This window comes from Mytilus galloprovincialis, chromosome 1, assembly GCF_965363235.1.
Source record: "Mytilus galloprovincialis chromosome 1, xbMytGall1.hap1.1, whole genome shotgun sequence".
Lineage (NCBI taxonomy): Eukaryota > Metazoa > Mollusca > Bivalvia > Mytilida > Mytilidae > Mytilus > Mytilus galloprovincialis.
The window spans coordinates 75000794-75025107 of record NC_134838.1 but is presented as its reverse complement, the minus strand read 5'-3'; the positions used below and the strand labels follow the sequence as shown (position 1 = coordinate 75025107).

The window sequence follows — 24314 nt, the reverse complement described above, 5'->3', positions numbered from 1 at the left end:
GTTAGTATAAGAGTCCCAGCTCAAGCCAAGCTTGACATTTTGCAGTTTCAAGTTAGCAGTTTTCATTTCCAACTTGGAAGATACATGATTCCAGTATTTCTATATATTTTCTATTTGTGTTGCTAGGAAGATAGGAAAAGATCAACATAATATTTAAATAAGGCAACAGTAGTATACCGTTGTTCGAAAGTCATAAATCGATTGAGAGAAACCGACCAATCCTGGTTACAAACTAAAACTGAGGGAAACACATCAAATATAAGAGAAAAATAACGAAACAATAGAAACACCAAAGTGCAACAAAAAACCCAAAGATAATGCCACACACACAGAAACGAACTATAAGATAACAATTGCCATTTTCCTGACTTGGTACAGGACATTTTAAGAATAATGGTGGGTTGAACCTTGTTTTGTGGCTAGCCAAATTGAATTATCCCGCTTTTATGGCAATGTTAAATATATAACTAAAATGAAAACATTTTAATTAACATGACAGGACTATAATACAAGTAAATGGAAGAACATTCAGGACAGAGAAATACACACATTAACAATACAGTAGCTAGAACATTACGACAGCTAATAGTTATCAAATTTATCAGGCTTTAAATTTTATACGCCAGACGCGTGTTTCGTCTACATAAGACTAACCAGCGACGCTCAGGTCAAAATAGTAAAGAAGGCCAAACAGAGATGGAGAGCATTGATGATTCAAAATTCCCAAAAGCTGTGCCAAATAAAGCCAAGGGGATGACCATTTGATATTCGGGAGGGGGGGGGGTCTTCTATATTTCCAACCACATATACATGTATTGCATACATACACAGTATTAAAGTTTGTTTGTATGTATCCTTTTTTAAAAGTATTGGCAAACATTTTGTTTTGAAGGGTTTGGGAGCCACTGAAGGCCCCAAAAGCTATAGAACAAATGATGCAAAATCATGCTTTCTGGGTGTTTCCCAGACCCTTTCTTAATCTGAAAATGCAATTTTTGACAATATTTTGGTTTCAAAGCAAAATGTATAGATTCAATGTAAGATTTCAGTTTCTAGGGACAGCATCAAAAGACCAATAAGAATGATAAAGCAAAAATGTGATTCAAATAGTTAAGTCTGTGGTTTCTGTTTTTTTAAACTCATGATCAAGTTAATAACAAAATTACTAAATTACAACAGGAATGCTGACACTAACAGAATACAGAAGGGCAATCAATGAACAAAAGACAAAAAAAAAGGAACATTGATCCCAAAAAATCAGAGGCTACGTCTGAGGGAGAACAGAGCTTGCTTCTTGCAAGGCACCTGCTGTGAACACAATTTGATAATGGAGACAGGCGTTTGATTTTCAAATTTCCTACATTAGGCATTTGCCTCAATGTAGTTTAATACGACCCTGTACTAAAAGTGTTCCTGAGAAAATATACATCCAAGTAAAATGAAACCAATAAGCAATTTGCAGAAATTTCAAGTATAATTTAATAATATTTATACTTTTATTATAAAAGATTTGGGAAGTGTTTCCCGATTTTTTTTGTTGGAAAAAAAGATGAATTTATGGAGAATCTGGTGCCATCTCATACTTTCGATTGGAACTGCTGAGTTATTTATTTTCAACACATAGCAAGTCAGGTAAATTTATTTTCAAAATCCTTCTGCTAAAATCTTATAAATAAACTATAAATATTAAATTTTTACCTTTTGTCCTTGGTCATTATGCAATGGTTTTTTAATAGATACATTTTTCACCCGATACTTCAAATTTGTTGAATAAAAAAGTAAAATCACAAAAATACTGAACTTAGAGGAAAATCAATTCGGAAAGTCCATAATCACATGGCAAAATCAAATAACAAAACGCATCAAAAACGAATGGACAAGAACTGTCATATTCCTGACTTGGTACAGGCATTTTCAAATGTAGAAAGTGGTGGATTAAACCTGGTTTTATTCAATTCAATTCAATTCAATATTTTATTGGAAAGAGCACAATAGAGGCGTGATCCAAATACAGATAATTATGATATTAAAACAACATACAGATGAAATAAAGATGCATGTAACAACAAGTTATAAGACAATTCTATGTATGTCATTACATTATAAACTGATATTGATACCATGATAAACTTATACATCAGTATTATTCTAGTTTTTCATAAATTTACTTAAAACACACAATATAAGATATATATGTTTATCATATACTTAGACTAAATATCATGTGATTTTTACCGTATGATAATAGCATTAAATTAAAGTATTTTCCATATTTTTCGAATTGGTGTTCAGCGGGCTGATATGAAAAGTTTATCACATGCTTCGATTGTTATCACATGCCTTTCCGTAACGTTATCACATGGCATTCCGGTGATACTCGGCAAATTCCGGAAAATACACCTCAATGCTACGTTTTCAGTGAAAAACATTACAAAGTAGTGCACAAAACAATTATTTGAATAGTGGGAAGTATATTGTGTAAAATGATTACATTAAATTAAAAAAAAAAAATATTAAATAAATGCAGTTTTTAAGTTTTTCTGAAACATAATTTAGAAAGTTACTTTAAAAAAGTTGACTTTTCCGAACAATGTTTGTTATGCCATATTGTTGAATTATTTTTAGTCGATTCGTCAATATTAAAATGTGGGTTTTTTCCTCTGTTGAGGCATATGATAGAAAGATTTCATATTTTGTATCAAATTTTGGGTCCGACGTCCGTGAACTTTTTACTCTTTCAACTTCTTTTCGGGAACCACGTAGAAGGATCAATATATTAATCTGTTATTTTTCTCTACTGTTGAAGCATATGATAAAAAGATCATAACATGTCATTTTTCATATCGCATGTATTATCAGCCCTCGGTCAACATCAGCCCTCGAGCCATGCGGCTCTTGGGCTGATATTGAACCTAGGGCTGATAATACATGCGATATGAAAAATGCCATGTAATAATCTGATAATATGCACAAACTACTGTAGAAGATTATTACCTGATGAAACGGTATGGTGGTCTCTCAAATCAAGAGCTTCTTCAATATACATACAAATAGGTTTTAATTCTTTTTCAGACATAGGATTTTATATTTTGGTAAAATTTTCATCCAAATTATTTGAATTAATATCATTAATTTTATATTTAGATCTAATTTTGTTATATTGCGGACATTCAATCAAGACTTGTATCTTATTTTCAATTTTTCCTGTGCAAAATTTACAAAATCTCTCATTAGAGGGTATTTTTGGTCTTGCATACCTACCAGTTTCTATTGCCAATGAGTGTGCACTTATTCTTAATTTAGTGAGTTTTTTCTAAGGTATTTAGGAATATTAAAGTTTAAATATTCTTGTTGTTTAAATTCAGTATAAATTTTACTAAAAAATAAAAGTTTACCACAGTTTCCATCTTTTATCTGAGATAGTTCAAATATAATTTTATTTTTGTAGAAATCTTCTAGTTTCTGTTTGAAATTACTATTACAATGCTTGTTTAAGGGTATTCCAATATATTTCATTAATTCAGATAGTTTATTAGACCATGAATTTTCTCTATTTGTAAGAGTTTTGTCCACTTCAAAAGCAGCCTTAGGAATTTCATGCGGACCAATATCACTGAGACGCACATAGTATTTATACATAAGTTGATAACATTTAATGCTAATGGGTAAAGTGCCCAATTCACACCGCGCTGCTAGATAGGAAGACTTTCCATGAACCCCAAGTATGTTTTTAAATATGGAGTTTTGTGTTTTTTCTAATCTAATTTTGGCTAATGCTTCAAAATTTGGTTTGAATTCTGATATCCATACTTCTGATCCATAAGTTAAAATAGGAATTATCATTGAATTAAAAAGCTGGAGCCAAGTCTTAACAGACAAATTTTCACTATATGGTAGTTTTTTCTTCAATGCAAAATAGCGCTAACCCTCTCACTTTGATGACAGTCTCATCAAATTCCGTTATATTTACATTGAAGCGTTAACTAAACAGACATAATAAATAAAATAATTGAAATATGGGTACATGTATCAGTCAATATCGTATAACAATTTTAAAAGGAACAATTTAACAGAACACAAATCATCTGTCTACAAACACATTCATTGATATGTGTAACTGACGTCAGAAAATTTTATACGTACCATAAATTTGTCGTTCAATGTGCATACAAACAATTTTAAATTTACATAGGTAATGTTAGCATAAAGGGTTTAAAAATCAAAAGTATGTAAGATTAAATTTCAGCAACAGACCGAGATTGAAAATAGTCTAAAAGCTATATATAGAATTTATAAGAATCCACAAATAGTCAATTCCACTACGCGATTGAATGATTTTGACGTTAACTTATGGTTCAACGTATTTTGTTATTCATAATAGAAATATATCATAATGACATAAACTAGAACAATATCATACTGACGGGATCTTTTAAAGTACAGAGTCACGTTATAAGAACCAACGAAATACAAAAAGTCGCATATACAAAGCACGCCACCAAAAAATGAAAGACAATACAAACACTTTGACGAGATGTATAAGTACCGAGCCACGTCAAACGGATATCACATAAAACCATTCAACAGTACTAGTCAAAGTAATATTAATAATAGAAGAGGGACAAATGAAAGAACTATAAAACACGTTCTTAAGATGATAAACAACATCTGTACGCAGCATCTATACATCAAGATCATCGTGTATTATTTGTGAAGTAGATACGGAATATTAATCAACAAGATCTTCGTACCTTCCGATGAACTTTTCTAGAAAAAGGACTTTGACATACCCCTGGTTCATCAACTTTCTACTCAGACACTGATGACGTTTTACAAAGGCTGAGTATAGGAGCTGCAAGCTCTTGCATATCGAATAAGTTGGGAAATATATATCCCATATGCAGGTAAAGTTGGTATATTGCTACTAATGTGGGGGAAATTTATAATTTCAAAATTAAAATCGTCTCGTTTGTCATAGATTCTGGTACTGAGATGACTGTGTAAGTCAAATTCGAGATATTAGTCTAAAAATGAGGCAGATGAAGCCGTGTCTGTTGTTTCTTTAATCTCTAGTTCTGGGGGATATATTAATGGAATCCAATCAGAAAAGTTCGGATTGTTTATGGAAATAACATCATCAATATATCTGAAAGTGAAATTAAATAATCTGGCTTCTTTGATCCTCTTGTTTTTGACAAGTGTCTGGAGGAATTCCGATTCATAAGAAAATAAGAAGAGGTCGGCAAGAAGAGGCGCACAGTTCCTATAGGAATGCCGACATTTTGTTTAAAAAGACTACCTCCAAACTCAACAAATATGTTGTCGATAAGAAATAAAGACAACAGTAGTATACTGCTGTTCAAAACTCCTAAATCTATGGACAAAAAACTAAATCGGGATGACAAACTAAAACTGAGGGAAACGCATTAAATATAAGAGGAGAACAACGACACAACATTAAAATGTAACACACACAGCAACAGACTTAGCATTAGACAAAATCCGATGAAAATAACCACTATAACATCAAAACCAAATACATGAATTTAGGATTGAAAAGTACCGTGACACGTCTTATAGTAATGTGAATTCACACTCAAATATAGGAGAAAACAAACGACACAACGGGAACACAACGTAAAAATGTTACACATACAGAAACGAACTATGATATAACAATGGCCATTTTCCTGACTTGGTACAGCACATTTTTAAAGAAAAAAAATGGTGGGTTGAACCTGGTTTTGTGGCATGCCAAACCTCGCATTTTAATGGCATTGTTAAATATAACATTAAAATGACAACATAATAATACAGGACTTCAATACAAATAAATAGGGTAACGTATTAGGCAAAGAAACACATGAATAATAGCTACTCCAGCATACTGACCACTTGTTCTTCTGTGTAGCATGTTTTACCTTTTTGTTTGTCACTATTAACGAAATATGCCTTATGAAATCCCAAAGTACTAAATTTATAGCGTATGCTACCATTTTTATGTTGAAAGGCATTGTGGATTATTTCTTTAAGGCGATTTTTCAATTTCACATGGGGAATGGTGGTATACAGGGTTGAAAAATCAAAAGTTTTGATAGAACTAATTTCAGAAAAAGACCGAGATTTAAAATTGTCTAGAAGTTCTTTAGAATTTTTAAGAATCCACATATGGTTAATACCACTACGCGATCAAACAGTTTCACAGTATTTCTGAAGACCCTCTTTCACTGCGGACAGAATTTTAGTCAATCTAATGGACAACTCTTTAATGGAACATGAAGATGAGCCAGCAATATACCGTTGTTTGTACGGAATTTGAATTTGAATCCAGTCTTTCACATATGAATTTCAAATGTTGTGTATGTTAATAAATGTTGTTTCTTTTAATTTTTCTATATGTTTTATATTCGATCAAAAGCTCCCACAGAGGTGATAATAACGAACCTGGAACTGAGAAATCACTGGTCCTGATAATGCTTCCTGTCATCGTTAATACGAGTTTGAGACTAATCGACCAGTACTCCATGGCCATCATCGTGGTTAGCGGGATGCCAAGCTGACAAATCTGGCCCTGAAAGCAGCCGTTTTGAAGACATAACATCCAAATATTTAACAAAAGAAAAACCAAAACACTTCACAAAACCAAGATGGCGACCTACCAAAATGGCGTCCTCTAACCGATGGCACAAAATAATTTAAACGCTCACCAAACGTCTTCGGGCACCGAGCCGACCGTGCAAGGGATGTATATCCAGTCAAGGTCGTTGAACACTTTCATCATCAAAAAACAACCTCATTAGTCTTTTGGTTTGTGGGAAATGGCAGTCAAACGAGATATTTGGACACTCAACCATTCATAGATTGAAATGATACAAGTCATTCTTATTCATAAAAGAGGGACGAAAGATACCAAAGGGACAGTCAAACTCATAAATCCAAAAACAACTGACAACGCCATGGCTAAAAACGAAAAAGACAAACAAACAACAGCACACACGACACAACATAGGAAACCAAAGAATAAACAACACGAACCCCACCAAAAAAATAGGGGTGATCTCAGGTGCTCCGGAAGGGTAAGCAGATCCTGCTCCACATGTGGCACCCGTCGTGTTGCTTATGTGATAACAAATCCGGTAAATAGTCTAATTCGATAGGTCACATTCATGAAAGGGAAGGGGATTGTAGTTACGACGTAAGGAACATGTGCGATATAATTTGTGAAATGGTTATTCCATAACGGTCAACCAACTCGTGATGGCGTCCGTAAAATTTACGAAGGGATGATTTCAACTTCACCATTTGGAACTCTTGGTTTAATAGCTTCCTTGTGAGCAGCAACCCTCTATCAAGAAAATCATGATAAGAAATGCAAGCACGGGAATATCGTATCAATTGGGAGATATATACCCCGTATGCAGGTGCTGCTGGAATGTTGCTACTTAGAAATGGAAAGTTCACAATTGGAATGCTCAAATCATCTCTTTTGTCGTAAAGTTTTGTTTTCAACCGACCCTCAGTGTCAATTTCTAGATGTAAGTCAAGATATGAGGCCGACTTAACTGTATCTGTATTAAGCAGATCATGCTTTTTTTCTGAGGCTTGAAAAGATAAACAGATGCTTTGATACCAGTTGGCGTTCATTGTCACTGAACTAGTATATATTTGTTTAGGGGACAGCTGAAGGACGGCTCCGGGTGCGGGAATTTCTCGCTACATTGAAGACCTGTTGGTGACCTTCTGCTGTTGTTTTTTTCTATGGTCGGGTTGTTGTCTCTTTGGCACATTCCCCATTTCCATTCTCAATTTTATTATTGAGTAAAATTGGTAAATGAGGTATTTTGTAAAAAAAGTCCATTGAAAAATTGTTTTGAACATGACCTTTCCTTAAAAAAAAATAATAGCAAAAACGTCAAGCTATAATCTTGAGGCAAACTCAAAATATTATTGTACATAAATATTATATCATGATTATTTATAATTATTATGTCAAGTCATCAACATTTGCGTATCTTGAACATATCATTTCTTTGTACACGTTTTGATTTTAAGCATCGACAAATGTCTCAGATAACGGCATCGAATTTTCGTCCAAGTCATCTTCACAAGCCCAAAACAACTGGCTTTTATCAGCTTTCCATTTCTGTGGTATTCGACTAGCTTTAAGTATTGGTGTTTTCGTTGAAACGAATCGCTGCAATTTAGAACCATTCGCATTAAATTATATTATCATTATAACATTATAGATACATAACTGTGAACAGGATGGTTCAATTGTGTTCCGATGTAAGAAAGTCTTATAATATCTTGAGTTAATATGCAAAAATTATTTCACTTTATGTTATGAAAACTTTTCCTCAAATTGACAATTTTATAAGTTTTTGCTCTGTTACTGTACTGTATGTCCTTAAAGTTTCGTATGTATTGCGATAATATCGAGTCTCACTATAAATGGAGCAGGACATGCTGACCCTTACGCAGCACTTGATTTTACCCACGGTATGGTTGTTAATTTCTGTGTCATTTGGTCTCCCATGTAGAGAGTATCATTGGCAACCATACCACAGCTTATTTTTTATAAGTAGCTTATAAATGATGTTTATTCTGAATTTTATTATTCAAACAATGGTAATGCTTATCTGAAACACACATACACAATAAAGAAAGCGTTTAATGTATAGACGGTCTTCGCCAATCAAGTGTTACCATTTAAGACATGAATAAAATGGTCAATATAAAAATGATATATATACGAACCTCGGTTAAAGAACCTTCTGCTTTCAATAATTTAATGATACTATACGTTGGAATACATATAATAGATACCGCTGCAAGCATAATTCCAAATGCTTGAGCCCAGTCTGGGTATACATATGTTGTGTTGTACTTAATTGGTTTGAATTTGATGATTTGAAACAGCAATATACCCTAAAAGGAAAAACATTCAAATCATGACCTGGCACAAAATATGACATATATTATTCAAATTACATAATTTGATTTTTCCATCTTATATGATGTTAAAGGTAGCTTACCACTAATACCTACAACATTATATAACTTTGAGAATACTTGAAAAAAGTCAATTAATGTCACAATTATTAAGACGTCTTGCAGTTGCCAGACTGAATTATCGTTTGTACTTCTGTACAATTTAAGCAGTTTGCAATATTGTTAATTTTAATAAAAGTGTTGATAGTTATTTCTGATCTTGTACAATTACAAAATGTATTAATCATTATAGTCGCTTCGAATACCTAAAGAACATAGCAATAAGGCTGTATTCATTTTGGAATTTCTTCGATAATAATTTGTAAAAGTAAATAGTAACCAAATCCTTTATTCTTACCAAAGTTATTGCTGGCGTTATGAACTTCCAACATATAAACAGCCACTTGTTGATTCTGTATCCAATCATCAACTCGATAATGTCATAAAACTTATCTGCACCTGTATACATAGGACCTTGTATTAATCCAAATGCATTTATATAGGGATAACACAATATAATATATTCAACACTTACAAAACAAATTTTGACTATGAAAGCTTTGAATTCATACTCGTGTCGCAATGAGACGGGTTTATGCATTTATATACCGTTTCGGTTACGACGACTCTCACAAAAGAAAAATACTACAACATTGGAATTGCCTTTTAGTGTCTAGAAGCACTTCAAGGACATGTTTCTAGGAAATACAGCGGTGTTTTACTTGAAATAACAAAGTTACAATGCGCCTTTTTAGCTGCACTAGAGAAGTACTTTAAGTCAGTAAACTTTAATTGTGCCACAATTTTAAGATGCTCATTTTGCTTGTTTTTCTGATATAAGATATACCATCGAACTGTAAGAGAACAACTTGTTTAAATAAGATTGATTGATTAATTGTTGTTTATTTATCTTCAGATGACCAGTATTTCATTCGTATTCACGACAAACAATACAAAAAAAAACAAACCACAAAAACATCATATATGTGGGCTCTGTAAAGTGTGACGACCGGGACAATGAACGGGAACGTTGACAGCCACCAGAAAATGAGGATATGTTTGAAGGGGACAGGAAAACCCACAAGAGGTCGCATAAAAGGGTTGTAGCAAAGTTTTTTTTAACGTGCAGATATTACGACAGTATTCATTATTTAAACACCATCAGTTCGACTGGACGTGTGTGCGTTTTACAAATACATCCCGCAGAGCCAAACGGACACCACTCTTTAGAAATGGAATTGATATAATGACAAAATTACATGACAAAATATCGATTAGCTGCGCCAAAGGGTTACTATGTATGCCTGTTAGGTTTTGAGTAACCGTTGTGATAAGACTAGGTTGATTCTCAAGAAAATACTACTGTACAGTTCAATATTCTATTTAAGGAATGACTGTAATATTTTTTTCTGTCTATGAAGAAATAACATCAAAAATGTGATGCATAATGAATAACCCGCGTAGCGGGTTATTTTAAAACGTGCACCACATTTTTTATGTTATTTCGAATAGACAGAAAAAATATTACAGTCATTCCTTAATTATTTAATTCTAAATTCCGTTTTAAGCCGGCGTAAACCATGAAAAAACGTTGATGACGTCACGGTCATATGACAAAATTATGTCTATGAGCTGATAGACAAAACACTGTCAGACAATCAGAAGACGCGTTACATCCAAAATTAAATTATTCAAACATAAGCATAAAAGTTACAATATTCTACATAGATACGCGACGTCATATAGTTAGTGGCGACGGCACATATAGTAACGCTTTACGTTCCCGCAATCCTCGACATCCTGGGGGCCACCGAAATGGAAATTACTAAGAAATAAAAAAAAAATTACAATCACAAAGAATAAAAAAGATTCTACTGTTACTGTCTCTGTAATATATGATATTTGCAAATTTTACTTTAACTAAAATCACAATCTATAATACTAAAATTACGAGGTCAAATTTGTCAGCCGTCATCACGTAAAAACGACGAAACAAAGAATTCAACTTTATATATAACTAATATAGTACAAAGGTTTAGATTAAAAATTACACCACTCCAGGCCCTTTTGTTTTCCACGTAATTAATATTGCCAATAATTAAGAAGTTCCGGGTTGAGTCCGATACCGATACCAATAGTATATTCACCTGTTACCTATTACCTTATTTGTACGTTCCGCATCTGACAGGCGCACGACCAAACCGCGTATTCAGGATTATTATGCTATATACACGGGTCATATTCACAGGGTTGACACTACTAGATTGTCAAATTGTTACCTATTGTATCATTTTAATCAGTAAAACTTTCTAAGATAACAATACAAATGCTAAAAACCTGGACTAAAATAAGGCGTATAGGTACAGTTTTCAATTTGTTAGCGGGCATGACGTAAAACAGAGAATCAAAGAATTCAACTTTATAACTAATATAGGACAATGCTGTTGATTAAAAAATATTCCATTCCAGGACCTTTTGTTTTCCAACTAATTAATACTACAAATAATTGATAAGTTCCAGTTCGACGGATTCAAACAGAAAGATTTGAAAGCAGAGAAAACTGCGTATCTTATAATCGGCATGACTTTATCAGATGACAATACTAATATCAAAATAAGGCTTGCGCATAGTTATATACTTTAATTCAGTCACGGACCCGCGATATCACGGGTGTGTTCTAGTTGCCTTTAAATTTGCCCCTCGAACATCGAACGTCATTGAAAGTGAACACCACTGTTACAGTCCATAAAACGCTTTCTACAGTCCAGAATTACTATTATGTGGATGCTTTTATTCGTTCAGAGTTGTTTAACTCATTTGATATTGAAATAGTAGATAAAAGTGTTGAACGAATATTGTGGATATATTTTAATTGTAAATATAGTGATCTTACTTTTTCTCTTGGAATATGCTATTTACCACCAAGTATATCGACACGAATGAATGATCAAGAAAAATTCTTTGAAAATCTTTTACACCAAGTCTACTGTAATCAATTGAAAGGAAATACGATTATTTGTGGTGATTTTAATGCTAGATGTGGATTTAACACGGATTATATTGAAGGCATTGACGATGTTATACCTAGATCGGTTATTGATTCTATCGAAAACCATAACGGAGATCTATTTAGCGATTTTTTATCAGATGTCAATTTTGCTATGATAAATGGTCGTTTAGGCGTTAACGATTATACATATATATCACCAGCCGGAAAGTCTGTTGTGGATTATTTTTGTGTGCCGTATGAGCAATTAAACCGTATTTTAGATTTTAAAGTATTGCGAATGTCAGATGTAATTGATTCTGTGAATTATCACCCGGAAAGTATCCCAAATCATTCCATCCTACTATGTGATCTTAAATGTGTTATGAAACAAAATAGTGAAAACTACGATTGTAAAGTCAGTAAAAGGATCAAACGCAATACCAAAAACGTCCCAAATGATTTTCTTACAGACGAAAGTGTGCAACAAATGGTTCGAGACACAATTACGAAAATAGAAAATTTTATTCACGTCGACCAGGATATCCAAAGTGCTTATAATGAATTTCAAGAGCTTGTCCAACGTGAAATGAGCAATAGATTACCAGTGGTGAAACAAATACAAAACAAAAGGTCGAAATCCTTTTATAAACCGTATTGGAACGAAACACTACAGAAACAGTGGAATATTGCTTGCGAATATGAAAAACAATGGCTGAAATTTCATGGATCTCCACAACGTAAAAAACTCATGAAAGATAGATACTGCTACGAAAGGAAAACTTTCGATAAACTTAACCGGAAATTTAAAAGAAAATTCAACATTCAGAAAGAAAGAGATTTACAAGAGCAGCTGAATTCGAATTGTAAGCGTGATTTCTGGAGAAGTATAGGAAAACTGGGTATTGCAAACGAAAGAACGGAAAATATACCATGGGAAATCGTGAACCCGGATGGTACGGTAAATACAGACAGGGATGACGTTCTCAATACTTGGAAGTCCGATTTTGAAACATTGTACACAAGAAATGATGACAATGACGATCTTGATAATTTAGTCAATGAGGGAAACATAACTGATTTACCTGATCTTAATAATAACATAACTCGTGATGAAATAGTTAAAACCGTTGAACATACGAAATTACGCAAAGCAGCTGGATATGATGAAATTCCATCAGAGGTGCTAAAGAATGAAAGTGCGATCGACTTACTGCATGTTATATGCAACGGTTGTTTTGAACTGGGTAAAGTGCCTGAACAGTGGACATCTGGAGTTGTAAATCCCATATTGAAACCGGGAACAAACGATAAACGCCTCCCAACAAACTACAGGGGAATCACGATTACATCCGTACCGAGCAAAATCTACTGTAGTGTCTTGAATTCACGTTTATGTAAGCAGTTAGAGGACAACGATATCCTGTGTGAGGAACAAAATGGCTTTCGTCCAAAACGCAGTTGTGAAGAGCATATATATAGCCTTACTTCAATTATAACAAACAGAAAAATATCAAAACAGTCTACATTCGTCAGTTTTATAGATACTGAAGAGGAAGGCGTTTGATTCTGTATCTAGAAGCCTTTTATGGTATAAACTACGACGTGCAGGTATTCAAGGAAGATTCCTATCCGTCATACAGTCACTTTACGAGAATGTCAAATGTACAGTCCGCGTGAATGATAGATACACTCCATGGTTTGATGTTGACTGTGGTGTGAAACGAGGGTGTTTGTTATCACCGGCAATGTTTGCGATCTATATTAATGACTTGGCCGAACGCATTAACAATCTACAGTGCGGCATTCGAATAGGAGATGGTCTTTTAAGTATCCTTCTTTACGCCGATGATATAGCGCTTATTGCACCCGATGAAGATAGTCTGCAAAAAATGTTGGATGTTGTCTCCGATTGGTGTAGTCAGTGGAAGCTTGATGTTAATCCGTCCAAGAGTAACGTATTGCATTTCCGAAATCCATCTATCGATCGTAGTAACTTTAACTTTACTTGTTCCAGACAAAACATTGCCTATGCTACATCATATAAATATTTCGGCATGTGGTTAGATGAACATTTAACGTTCGACAAAGCCGTACGTGAACTATCAAAATCAGCGAGCAGAGCACTCGGTGCGTTATATGGCAAATTTATAAGCGCAGGTGGAATGACACACTCTGTATACTCCAAGTTGTATTCTACTATGGTTGAACCAGTGTTATTCTATTGTTCGGGAATATGGAGCGAAAAGTGCATTCAGTAATAAACTCTATCCAGAACAAAGCAGCTAAATTTTTCATGTCTGTTGGAAGGTACACTGCAAATACTGCGATTCGAGGAGATATGGGTTGGACCTCGTGTTTTACAAAACAAAGAACGATTATTAAGTCGGATATTGCGATCTGATGATACGCGTTTAACTCGAAAGATTAACGAGTGGACTAAAAATCGACGTAAAGGATGGTACGTTAAAGTGAAACGTTTTGCGGAAACCATTGATGCCACTGCTATTCTTAATGATACATTAATTTCTACAAAAACTGTTATGCGAACAATAAAGGAACGCTTTGATGTGGTTGATAACGATGAATTCAAACAAGCGTTATTTGACGATTCGAACAATGTAAACGGAAATAAATTAAGGACATACCGTTTATACAAAACAAACGTTAAAACTGAGCGATACCTTAAGCTACAACTCCCAAAAAATGTGCGTCGAACTGTTACCCTGTTCCGTAGCGGGTCTCTGCCGTTGGCGATCGACACAGGACGATATGCCCGACCGCGAACACCAGTAGATGAAAGACTATGCCGACTATGTAATAGCAACGATGTTGAAAGTGAAAAACATTTTTTGTTGTTTTGCCCATTATATGACGATATTAGATTTGAATTGTTTGCTAAAGCTAGAACTTTAATTGAAAGCTTCGATACTTTGGATATGGACAGTAAATTTATCGAAATAATGTCTTGTGAAGATATACACACTTTTTTGTCATATGCAATTTTTAAATCTTTTCAGAGACGAAAACTATTTAGCACATGAGAATTTATCAAGCAAAAATATTTAATGTTTTTCTATTTATATTTATAAACAGTGATTTTAACTCAAATTATTCAGTCATTTTGGAAAAACTTTTACTTTTTTGTAAGTTTATCTGTGATAATTAATATTTTTCTACTGTTAATTCTTATTTTTAAAGCTCAGTATGATGATAAGTTTATCTTTTTAAATCTTTTTTAAATTTTTAGAATTTGAATTTTTGAACATTTAGACTACAATGACTTGTTTAATGAAATCTTTTAACTTTTTGACTTTAGAAATGTTTGTACATAAGTGTCTCATAAGTCTACATAAGGCTGGATATTTGGTCTTTTTATTTTGTGTTGTTTATGAAATTGTGTATATATATGTAGGACTCGGAGGTGCGATGGGGACGCTGATGTGCGATGGTCACGCTGAGGTGCGATGGTCTACGCCGAAGTTCAATGGTCCTTTCGCTGAAGTGCGATGGTTTTGCAATAACGTTTGGACAATGTGACGATTTCAAATACAACGTTATTAAATTAAATTGTTCCGTGTTAAAGACCTTATTTTGACCTATAATGGTTTACTTTTACAAATTGTGACTTGGATGGAGAGTTGTTTTATTGGCGTTCATACCACATCTTATATCTACATAGGCAGGAGAATAAGATTTTGTAGATGAAGGTTTTATACTTACAAAGGAAAGGAAACAGAATGCAACGAACGATTCAATTCCCGAACAGTTTTGAGCATTAGAGGTGGGGGTTACAAAAATATGTCAAAAGAAGTCGGAAAAAAACCCCATTGGGGTAAGGCAATTAAAGAGAGTGGGCAGGACCTTTTTCGGGACGTCGGGAACGGGTGTTTTTAAGCTGGGGATTTTGGGATTGATCCTTTCGGGATCCGGGAATTCTTTTTTTTCGAATTTTAGGAATTTCGGGATTTAAATTTCTTTAAATTCGAGACCTCGGGATTTCACGTTTTCAAGTCCGGGATTTCGGGATCAGGACCTTCCAACGCCCCCCCCCCCACTAAAAGATGATCTTGGTATGCAGATGTGCTAACCGGTGTTTGCGGAAGCATGTATAATGCATGCCGAAAACGTTTTGTAAGACAAATAAAATGTATTAATCTTTATATTAATTTACTCTTCTCCTCACGTATACATCACATAATTTTGTGTGAACAACTTAATAATAAACTAAAATTGAGTATTAACAATGTTTTCGTGATATCAAGGAGGTATATTTTTGTTTTATTCTTGAGATGAAACCTGCTTTGTACGAAAAACGCAATTTGAAGAATTCTATTTTGCGTATACAGTTATCATCTTCTGCAATTGGTTAGGCCAAAATAAACCCGAATGGTCCAAACTTGGTGTACTTTGTGATGCTCAGCAGTGAAACAGGTAATCGTTAAGCTTTTTTTAACAGAAAAGGCGTCACGTCGCACTATATATTTATATATATGAGTCAAGCATGATTGTACTTAGTGGTTTTTATTTCTTAAAAAACTGTTACGGTATCAGATAAATAGATACATGAGTGTTGTGAGCAATTTCTTCGCTATGACATGACAAGAACAAGTTACTAGTATATTTGACAAAATTAAATGTGTCCTGTTGAGTTAGTTCTATAGACATAAAAGATAGAGCATCGCACTTCAGCGTACCCACCAACGCACTTCAGCGTATCTAACAACAAGTAAGCGTCACAATGCCACCATCGCACTTCAGCGTGGACCATCGTACTTCAGCGTGACCATCGCGGTTCGGAGTACCATCGCGGTTCCGAGTCCTACATATATATGTCTGATCAAATATGTGACACTATAATAAAATAAATCATAAATAATATATATAAATAATATATTTCAATCGTAAAAAGTCCTTTTCCTTCCTAATTCTGTAAAATTGGAATTAAATTTTCGCGGGAAGGAAGAGAATAATGCGTTTTACAATTTTCACTATTTGGTCCTTGTAATTCCAACGGATACAATTTAACAATTGGTCGGTTTGTTATACCCGTGTCTGTTTTGATGATAGCAGTTCGTATAAGTCCATCTTTTCCACAAATCAAATCCTTCAGGACGGCTAATCTCCACATATTAAGTCTATTAGAATCGTTGTGAACTTGTACGATGTACCCCTACTTCCATATTTTGAATGTTATAACCAGTTGCACGGTGAAATTCTAGTAAGGATGTTAAATATTCATTCCTCCAACATGTACGGATATATTAAATAAGTTGATGTTGTCTCTGAAGTTTTTTGTTACAAGACGAATGATTAGAATTGTGGAGGTTTTCAATATCATCCATTTCATGTGGTAGAGAATCCAATCTCCTCTCGTTAAGTAAGTGTGATGGCGTAAGTGGTTGTAGATCGGTTATGTCTGTTGATATATACGTAATCGGAAGTGTTATTTAGCATACTTTCCACTTCGGTTACTATTGTTCGAAGCATGTCTGACTCAATAGTAACAAAATTGATCGACCTAATACTTTCTTAATTGCATTTTTTGTAAGTCCTATAAGTCTTTCCCACCATCCACCAAACCATGGGGCTCTATTTGGGATAAATTTCCGTTTAGTTCCACGATCCACAACTTTTTGTTGAATTGATTCGGCTGCAGCTTTGAATGTATTAGCGTTATCTGACATCATTATTCTCGGAAGTGAACGACGTGCTACAAATCTCCTAAAAGCAAACATGATTGACTCCTCTGTCAGATCCGGTACAATTTCAAGATGCACTGATCGTGTTGCTGCACATGTAAACAGGCAAATATAAGTTTTGCAGTCAATGTTATTTTGTCCTTCTGTACATAAAGCGCCTGTAAAGTCGACACCTGATACAAAAAAGGGGTAATCGTCGTAAAGTCTATCTTTCGGAAGCGGCAGTGGCTCAGGTGCGCGGTTAGGTTTTCATGTTACTTTATTGCACTGTGTTCCCGCAATCCTCGACAATGCCCATATGATAGAAAAATTGTGTCAAGACGTCACAGGGTTGCATCACTTGGAAAGCAGCAAACTTTCGAAAAGTCTAGTGTTGCATAAATATGCAAAACAGTACTTGTCTTGACTACAGCAAACTACTTACCAAAAACCCATCCAATGACAATTGACTCCATAAAGCAGACAAACAACAATACCATTCCACTCGCAGAATAATAATCAAACAGTTGGAAAACGTACATCCCACCCTTTATAAAGAATAAAAAGTGACATATTGTTATAATTAAGTTTCTAAAAATGTGTTTACCAATTAATGTGAAGGGCCTGAAATTACATCACTTTATTTGTTGGTTATATACACCGCGTTGATTGTTGGCATTATTCCTTATTCTTTGTTGGCATCATACATTGTTATTAATTGACATCATACTTAAATTATATGTTGGCACCATACCTTGTTTTTGTTGTCATCACACCGTTGTTATTTGTTGGAATAGTATATGGTTATTCGGTGGCATTACACTTTATTTGTTTGAATCATACCTTGTTAGCATTACACCTTGTTATTTATTGGCATTATACCGTTGTTATTTGTTGAAATAGTTCCTGGTTATTTGGTGGCATTACACTTTATTTGTAGGAATCATATCTTGTTTTTTTTGTTGTTATCATAACACCTTGTTATTTGTTGGCACCATACCTTGTTATTTATTGTATACATTGTTATAAAATTATATTGGCACCATATCTTGTTTTTGTTATCGTTACACTTTGTTATTTTTTGGCATCATACTTTGTTATTTGTTGGCATCATATCTTGTTATTTATTTGCATCGCACCTTGTTATTTGTTTACATTACACCTTGTTATTTGTGGGAGTCAAATCTGCCGTAAACTTTAGTACAAGGGTTTTCTACGTTTTTGTTTGTTTTATTATATTTTTTTATCATTGAAAAAGGTGATGTTTTGTTGCTCCTGCAGTTGCGTGTAAAATTGTTGAAAATGAAAATTTGTACTTTACCATTATTTTTTGTTTAAAGCCTATACCTCAGATAAAACAGCTTAAACATAATTATGAATATAGTATAAATGTAACGTCTTTTAAGGTTCTAACTCCTTCTGGTAAAATTGACCTTAGCTTGTTTTGGCCCGTATAGGCAATTTAGCTCCTAACGTATCTACGAAGTAATATATCCCTAGATTCGAAATGTTTGGGTTTGAACGTTTCCGATTAAGGAAAATTCAAAAAAGCGAGAAAAAGTAACGTATGATGTTATTCTAAATTGAGAATGGAAATGAGGAATGTGTCAAGAGACAGCAACCCTATCAAAAGCAGAAAACAGCCGATGGGTCTTCACCACAGCGAGAAAATCCCGCACCCGGAACTTCATAATCATATCGAAATTGACATATTTTACATAAAATGGCCTTTGACAAATGATGTGTCATGTCGGGGCCTTTTACACCTTAGTATACAAACGGTGTTTTACACATAGTTTTGGGGCAAAATAGATATGAAAACAAGCCTTACCTAAAAAGATGTTTTACACACATTCATATCTTTGTAAAGTTTATTATTTCAATTGGTAAATGTATATACTAAGCAATACTTTTTGATTGTTAAATTCAAGGAGCCAAAGAAGTTGGTCTTACCAAGGCAGACCTTTTGGACAGCCGTTGTATCGTATTGACAATATTTGCACTTGCACTCCACTTTAATCAAAATAACTAAATTCTTGTTTCGAATCCCTGTGCAGTTTGTTGGTGTGCTCTATATACACATATTAACTTCACAGGAAGCACCAGTAAAAAAAAATCAAAGGATTATGTACACTAAGCTTTAAATAAAGAACAGACGCAGGGTCACAGAGTTGCTCGAATCAACACATTTGGAAGGCTGAATCAATTATGAAGTGTTGGAGCATTGAAAACTAGAAATTCTAAATATTTAGCGGTATATGGCTAAAGCTTTCTTTGCCTGGGGTAGAACAATGTGTTTCGAAATATTTCAATATTTACGAACAGAACATTTACAGGAAAGATCCGCATCAATGACATTTAATGTCAGCAAATCAGCACTGACTTTTGGGGCGTTAACAAGTAGAAATTAATCAAAGGATATATGCAAGTATGTATATCAAGAGTTAGTTCATACAGAATAGAGAATAAATCTGACAGGTGGAGTTTTACTTCGTAGACACAACCCAGCCATGATTTACCTGGTACTTCATTGTAAAAATATTTAAATTATTTATAGTTGTAATAAAATTAATGGTTGACCATGTTTGCGTTGTTTTTTTTTTTGTTTTTTTTTTTATCAAACTAGATGTTTTTTACACAAACAACATAGTTGGCTTTTCCAAAATGTTAAGCTGATGAATATACATGTACCAGAAACACATGATGATTTTTTACACAACCAAGTGAAAGTGTTTGAATTTTCATAATGTTATGACAGAAACACATGATGTTTTTTACACAACAAAATGAACGTGTTTGAATTTTCATAATGTTATGACAGAAACACATGACGTTTTTTACACAACCAAGTGAACGTGTTGAATTTTCATAATGTTATGACAGAAACACATGATGTTTTTTACACAACCAAGTGAACGTGTTTGAATTTTCATAATGTTATGACAGAAACACATGACGTTTTTTACACAACCAAGTGAACGTGTTGAATTTTCATAATGTTATGACAGAAACACATGATGTTTTTTACACAACCAAGTGAACGTGTTTGAATTTTCATTATGATATGACAGAAACACATGATGTTTTTTACACAACGAAGAGAACGCGTTTGAATTTTCATAATGTTATGACTAATGAATATGCCACAAACAGATGTAACGCACAACTCATTTAGATTGCTTATATATTTTTTGGTAATTTAGTGTCTATGAATATCCCGTGCCCCCCCCCCCCCTAATGGCTCTGTTCTAAATAACTTACCCTCGATGTCATACATAGACCGATCAGAAAACTGACAAAACAATAGACTGCCGCTATAACCATTCTCGACTTTGAAGTATTAAAACGTTTTGGAAGAGAATCCATGACATTTGTAAGAAATCCTTCTACAGCTACAAACTAAATAAAAACAACAATACATCTGGTACTATAAAGACCATTAAAACAATGTATATTTTAATTTTAAACAGATTTAAGTTCAGGAATTTTAGATATTACCACATGTACAATTTATTTATTTATTTTGCATATTGCAATCCTTTTTGTCTGTTTTCGAACACTCAAACTACAGTTGTTCCACATAATTTTTGTGTAATTGTCTGTTCATTGAACTAATTGATTTTTTTTCATGAAAAGTAGACATTGTAGAGATAACCACTATCAGTAGAGCTCCTTAAAATTGGTTAATACTATAATGGCAGAGTTATTCAAAATAGTATTTCATGGACAAACGCTTCCTTTACTTATAACATTTAAGCCCTTATACACTACTTATTGTCTTACTTGTTGCCAATGCGCATGTTGGAAAGTTCGTTAAAAGTGGATACAACCCATTGTTTTGCAATGTTGTAATAAAATTTTACGGACGCCATCACGAGTTGGTTAATCGTTATGGAATATCTGTTTCACAGATGGCGATGGTTATGTTTCTAACAACAATGCCGTCACCTTTTCCTTGACTGTGACTTATACCGAATGAGACGTATCACCGGGTTTGTTCTTACATTAGCAACACGACGGGTGCTACACGTGGAGAAGGATCTGCTTATCCTTCCGGGGCACCTGAGATTACCCATGGGTTTTGTTGGGGTTCGTGTTGGCCAGTCTTTTTTTTTCCGTGTTGTGTTTTGTGTACTGTTGTTTCAACTTGACTTTTCGTCGTATTTCATTTTTTTGCCATGTCATTGTTAGTTTGTTTTCGACTTATGTGTTCGAATAATCCTTTGGCATCTTTTGCCTCTCTTTTGTAACATATTAGCTTTTGGTAAAAACATAGATTTCGTGAAAAAAATACGTCATAACACCTGACTATCAATTCCAATCAGAAAAATCATGAAGAAGAAAAGAGCTGCCCATAATGGCGATACAGGCATCTGTGTAACAGCCTTCGGATAAGTTATAAACGCAAGTCCTGGACCTGTAATAAAAGCACTGATCGTAACAACTGTCAACAAATTATTGAAAGACTACAATTTACATACTCCGAGGACAAATGAAAGAGCAAGAAGTATTTAAAGGTTTAATCAGGTTAAAGAGAAATCAAGAACTGATAATAATTGTTATAGATTGAAATGGCCGCCTTACTGGTTGTACACTATTATATTAAAAGTCGGTGTTTAAGTCATAAATTGCTGATCTTGTATTGGCCGAAAGACGAATCGGTTGATTCCGTCATATTTCCATTTTGTATGAAAACAACCCATGCCGTTTCAACCCAATATCATATAATTATAAACTCCGTCCGCCTAATTAACCCAACAATAAATATTGTTTTGCATTGTACGTGTACTTCATTGTGGAAGCTCGTGTCATCATGAATGTTACATTTCATTTTGAAATGAAGGTTAATTTCAGAATGACGTGAGAGAATTAGCCAATCAATTTAACGTATTATAATGAAACATATAGGTAATGTAAATATTGCTATGTGTTAAAAATATTTGTACCAAATGAATGAAGTGACAATCACATTTTCAGCAAGGAGCGCGTTCGCATACCGACTGCGTTGTTTAAAATTAAGAAACGAAAACCTGGATAACGTGTCTGATGAAATAATCAACATACAAGTCACCTCTTCAATTTCGATAAAGTGGCTTTTTCGGATTATTTTGCATGTATTTTTCATTCTCTATTTTACAAGATAGTATAGATCATAGCTCATTAACACAGAGCGTTTGTGTGCAATGTTTAGGCTAAACTGTGGTTGGAAGACATTTTATACATTTTTATTCTCTAATATCTTTGTTCTTTTTCACGTGTTTTGCGCTTTTCTTTTTAGTGATAATACTGCACTAACCTGCATTCACCACATCCGATATATCTACATTTTGTTGTTTAGCCATAAAACCCAACACAGAGAAAACAACAAATCCACCAAAAACACTGGTACCACTATTTACTGATGCAATCACCATACACTGTCTATATAAAAACGGACTCTAGACTTAATCATTAACGAAATTAAAAAAAAACAACCCCACAGGCACTTACATATACACCTTTAAGTATATATGTAACATTAATTCAGTGAAACCTTTAGATTAATAGGTCAAATAAATGCAGAGACCAGTGTCTGAAAAAATCCCATGGCAAAGTAACTTTATATCGACTGGTTTCTGCGTTACGCTTGATCATGTACGCGTCCCTTTTGTCCTGGCTACAAGTCCTTTCTTATTCTCGTCATTTGTGGCTCAACGAATACGACTTATCAATAAATTTTCCTTGTCATGAGCTATGCAATGATGGGTGCCATTCCAGAAATAGGGACTGCTTACCCTTTTGGAGCATAAAGATGACGGTTGATCTTAGTTTTCGTTTGGATTGATGTTGCTTAACCTTTAGATAATTTGTTTTTGGATAGTGTTATGTGGAGTTATACTTAAATTGTATCGTCTATGTTGTCATGGTGCTTCCCGTCCTTCTATTTGTATTTTTAATTGCAGCATTCTATATTCTTTCCTTTTTTCATTTAGTCCGAATATCTATTTCAGCAGGTAACTGGTTTACGATTTTTTCTATACGTCTAGCGCTTGACTAAACAGGGTGGTACTAAACAATTTAAACTTCGTGTTGACCGAGTATCAAACATTTTCAGCAAAATCCTTTTAAAATCTTTCATGTATCCAGTCTTAACAAATTCAAGGTTGAAGAAGTTGCGCAACCGTGTGATGGTGCCAAATATGGAGCAGAATATGCTAGCCTTTATGAGTACCAGAGATCAGTCACGATCTTGGTGGTATATAAGTTGCTCAGTATTTAGTTGTGTTTTGCAGACTTGTGTTAGTCTATTTGTTGTTTTCGTTTTTTTGTTATTTTGTTGTCGGTTTTACTACTAATTATGATTTTTGATTGGACTTTTGATAACTTCTGTCTCTTTTTTGTAAAGCAATGCATAACGGTATAAATTACTAACGTTGCGTAATTGTTTAGGTTCATCAGAAAAGACGTTTAATGTTAACCGCCACTGTAAGTATGCATGTACCAGGTTTAATCCAATTTTCTTAATAAGGAAAATTAATGCCTGTACCAAGTCAGAAATATGACAACTGCATGTTTTCCATTCGTTTGATGTGTTTGAGCTTTTGATTTTGCCATTTTACAAGGGACTTTCCGATTTGAATTTTCCTTAGAGTTCGGTATTTTTTGTTATTTTACTT

General features: G+C 34.0%; 1 protein-coding gene across 1 annotated transcript in view; it reads right to left on the bottom strand.

The window, feature by feature from the left end:
- Nucleotides 1-7912: 7912 nt before the first annotated feature.
- The window catches only part of LOC143083617 (sodium- and chloride-dependent creatine transporter 1-like), a 31235-nt gene continuing 14833 nt past the window's right edge, over nucleotides 7913-24314 (bottom strand). The window contains exons 9-15 of the mRNA XM_076259896.1: nucleotides 22955-23079; nucleotides 21963-22075; nucleotides 20920-21057; nucleotides 18104-18206; nucleotides 9350-9450; nucleotides 8758-8928; nucleotides 7913-8194 (exon numbers count right to left, since the gene is read on the bottom strand). Of these exons, the coding sequence (XP_076116011.1) occupies nucleotides 8048-8194; nucleotides 8758-8928; nucleotides 9350-9450; nucleotides 18104-18206; nucleotides 20920-21057; nucleotides 21963-22075; nucleotides 22955-23079 (898 nt within the window). The 3' untranslated portion in view covers nucleotides 7913-8047. The remainder of the gene's footprint in view (nucleotides 8195-8757; nucleotides 8929-9349; nucleotides 9451-18103; nucleotides 18207-20919; nucleotides 21058-21962; nucleotides 22076-22954; nucleotides 23080-24314) is intronic.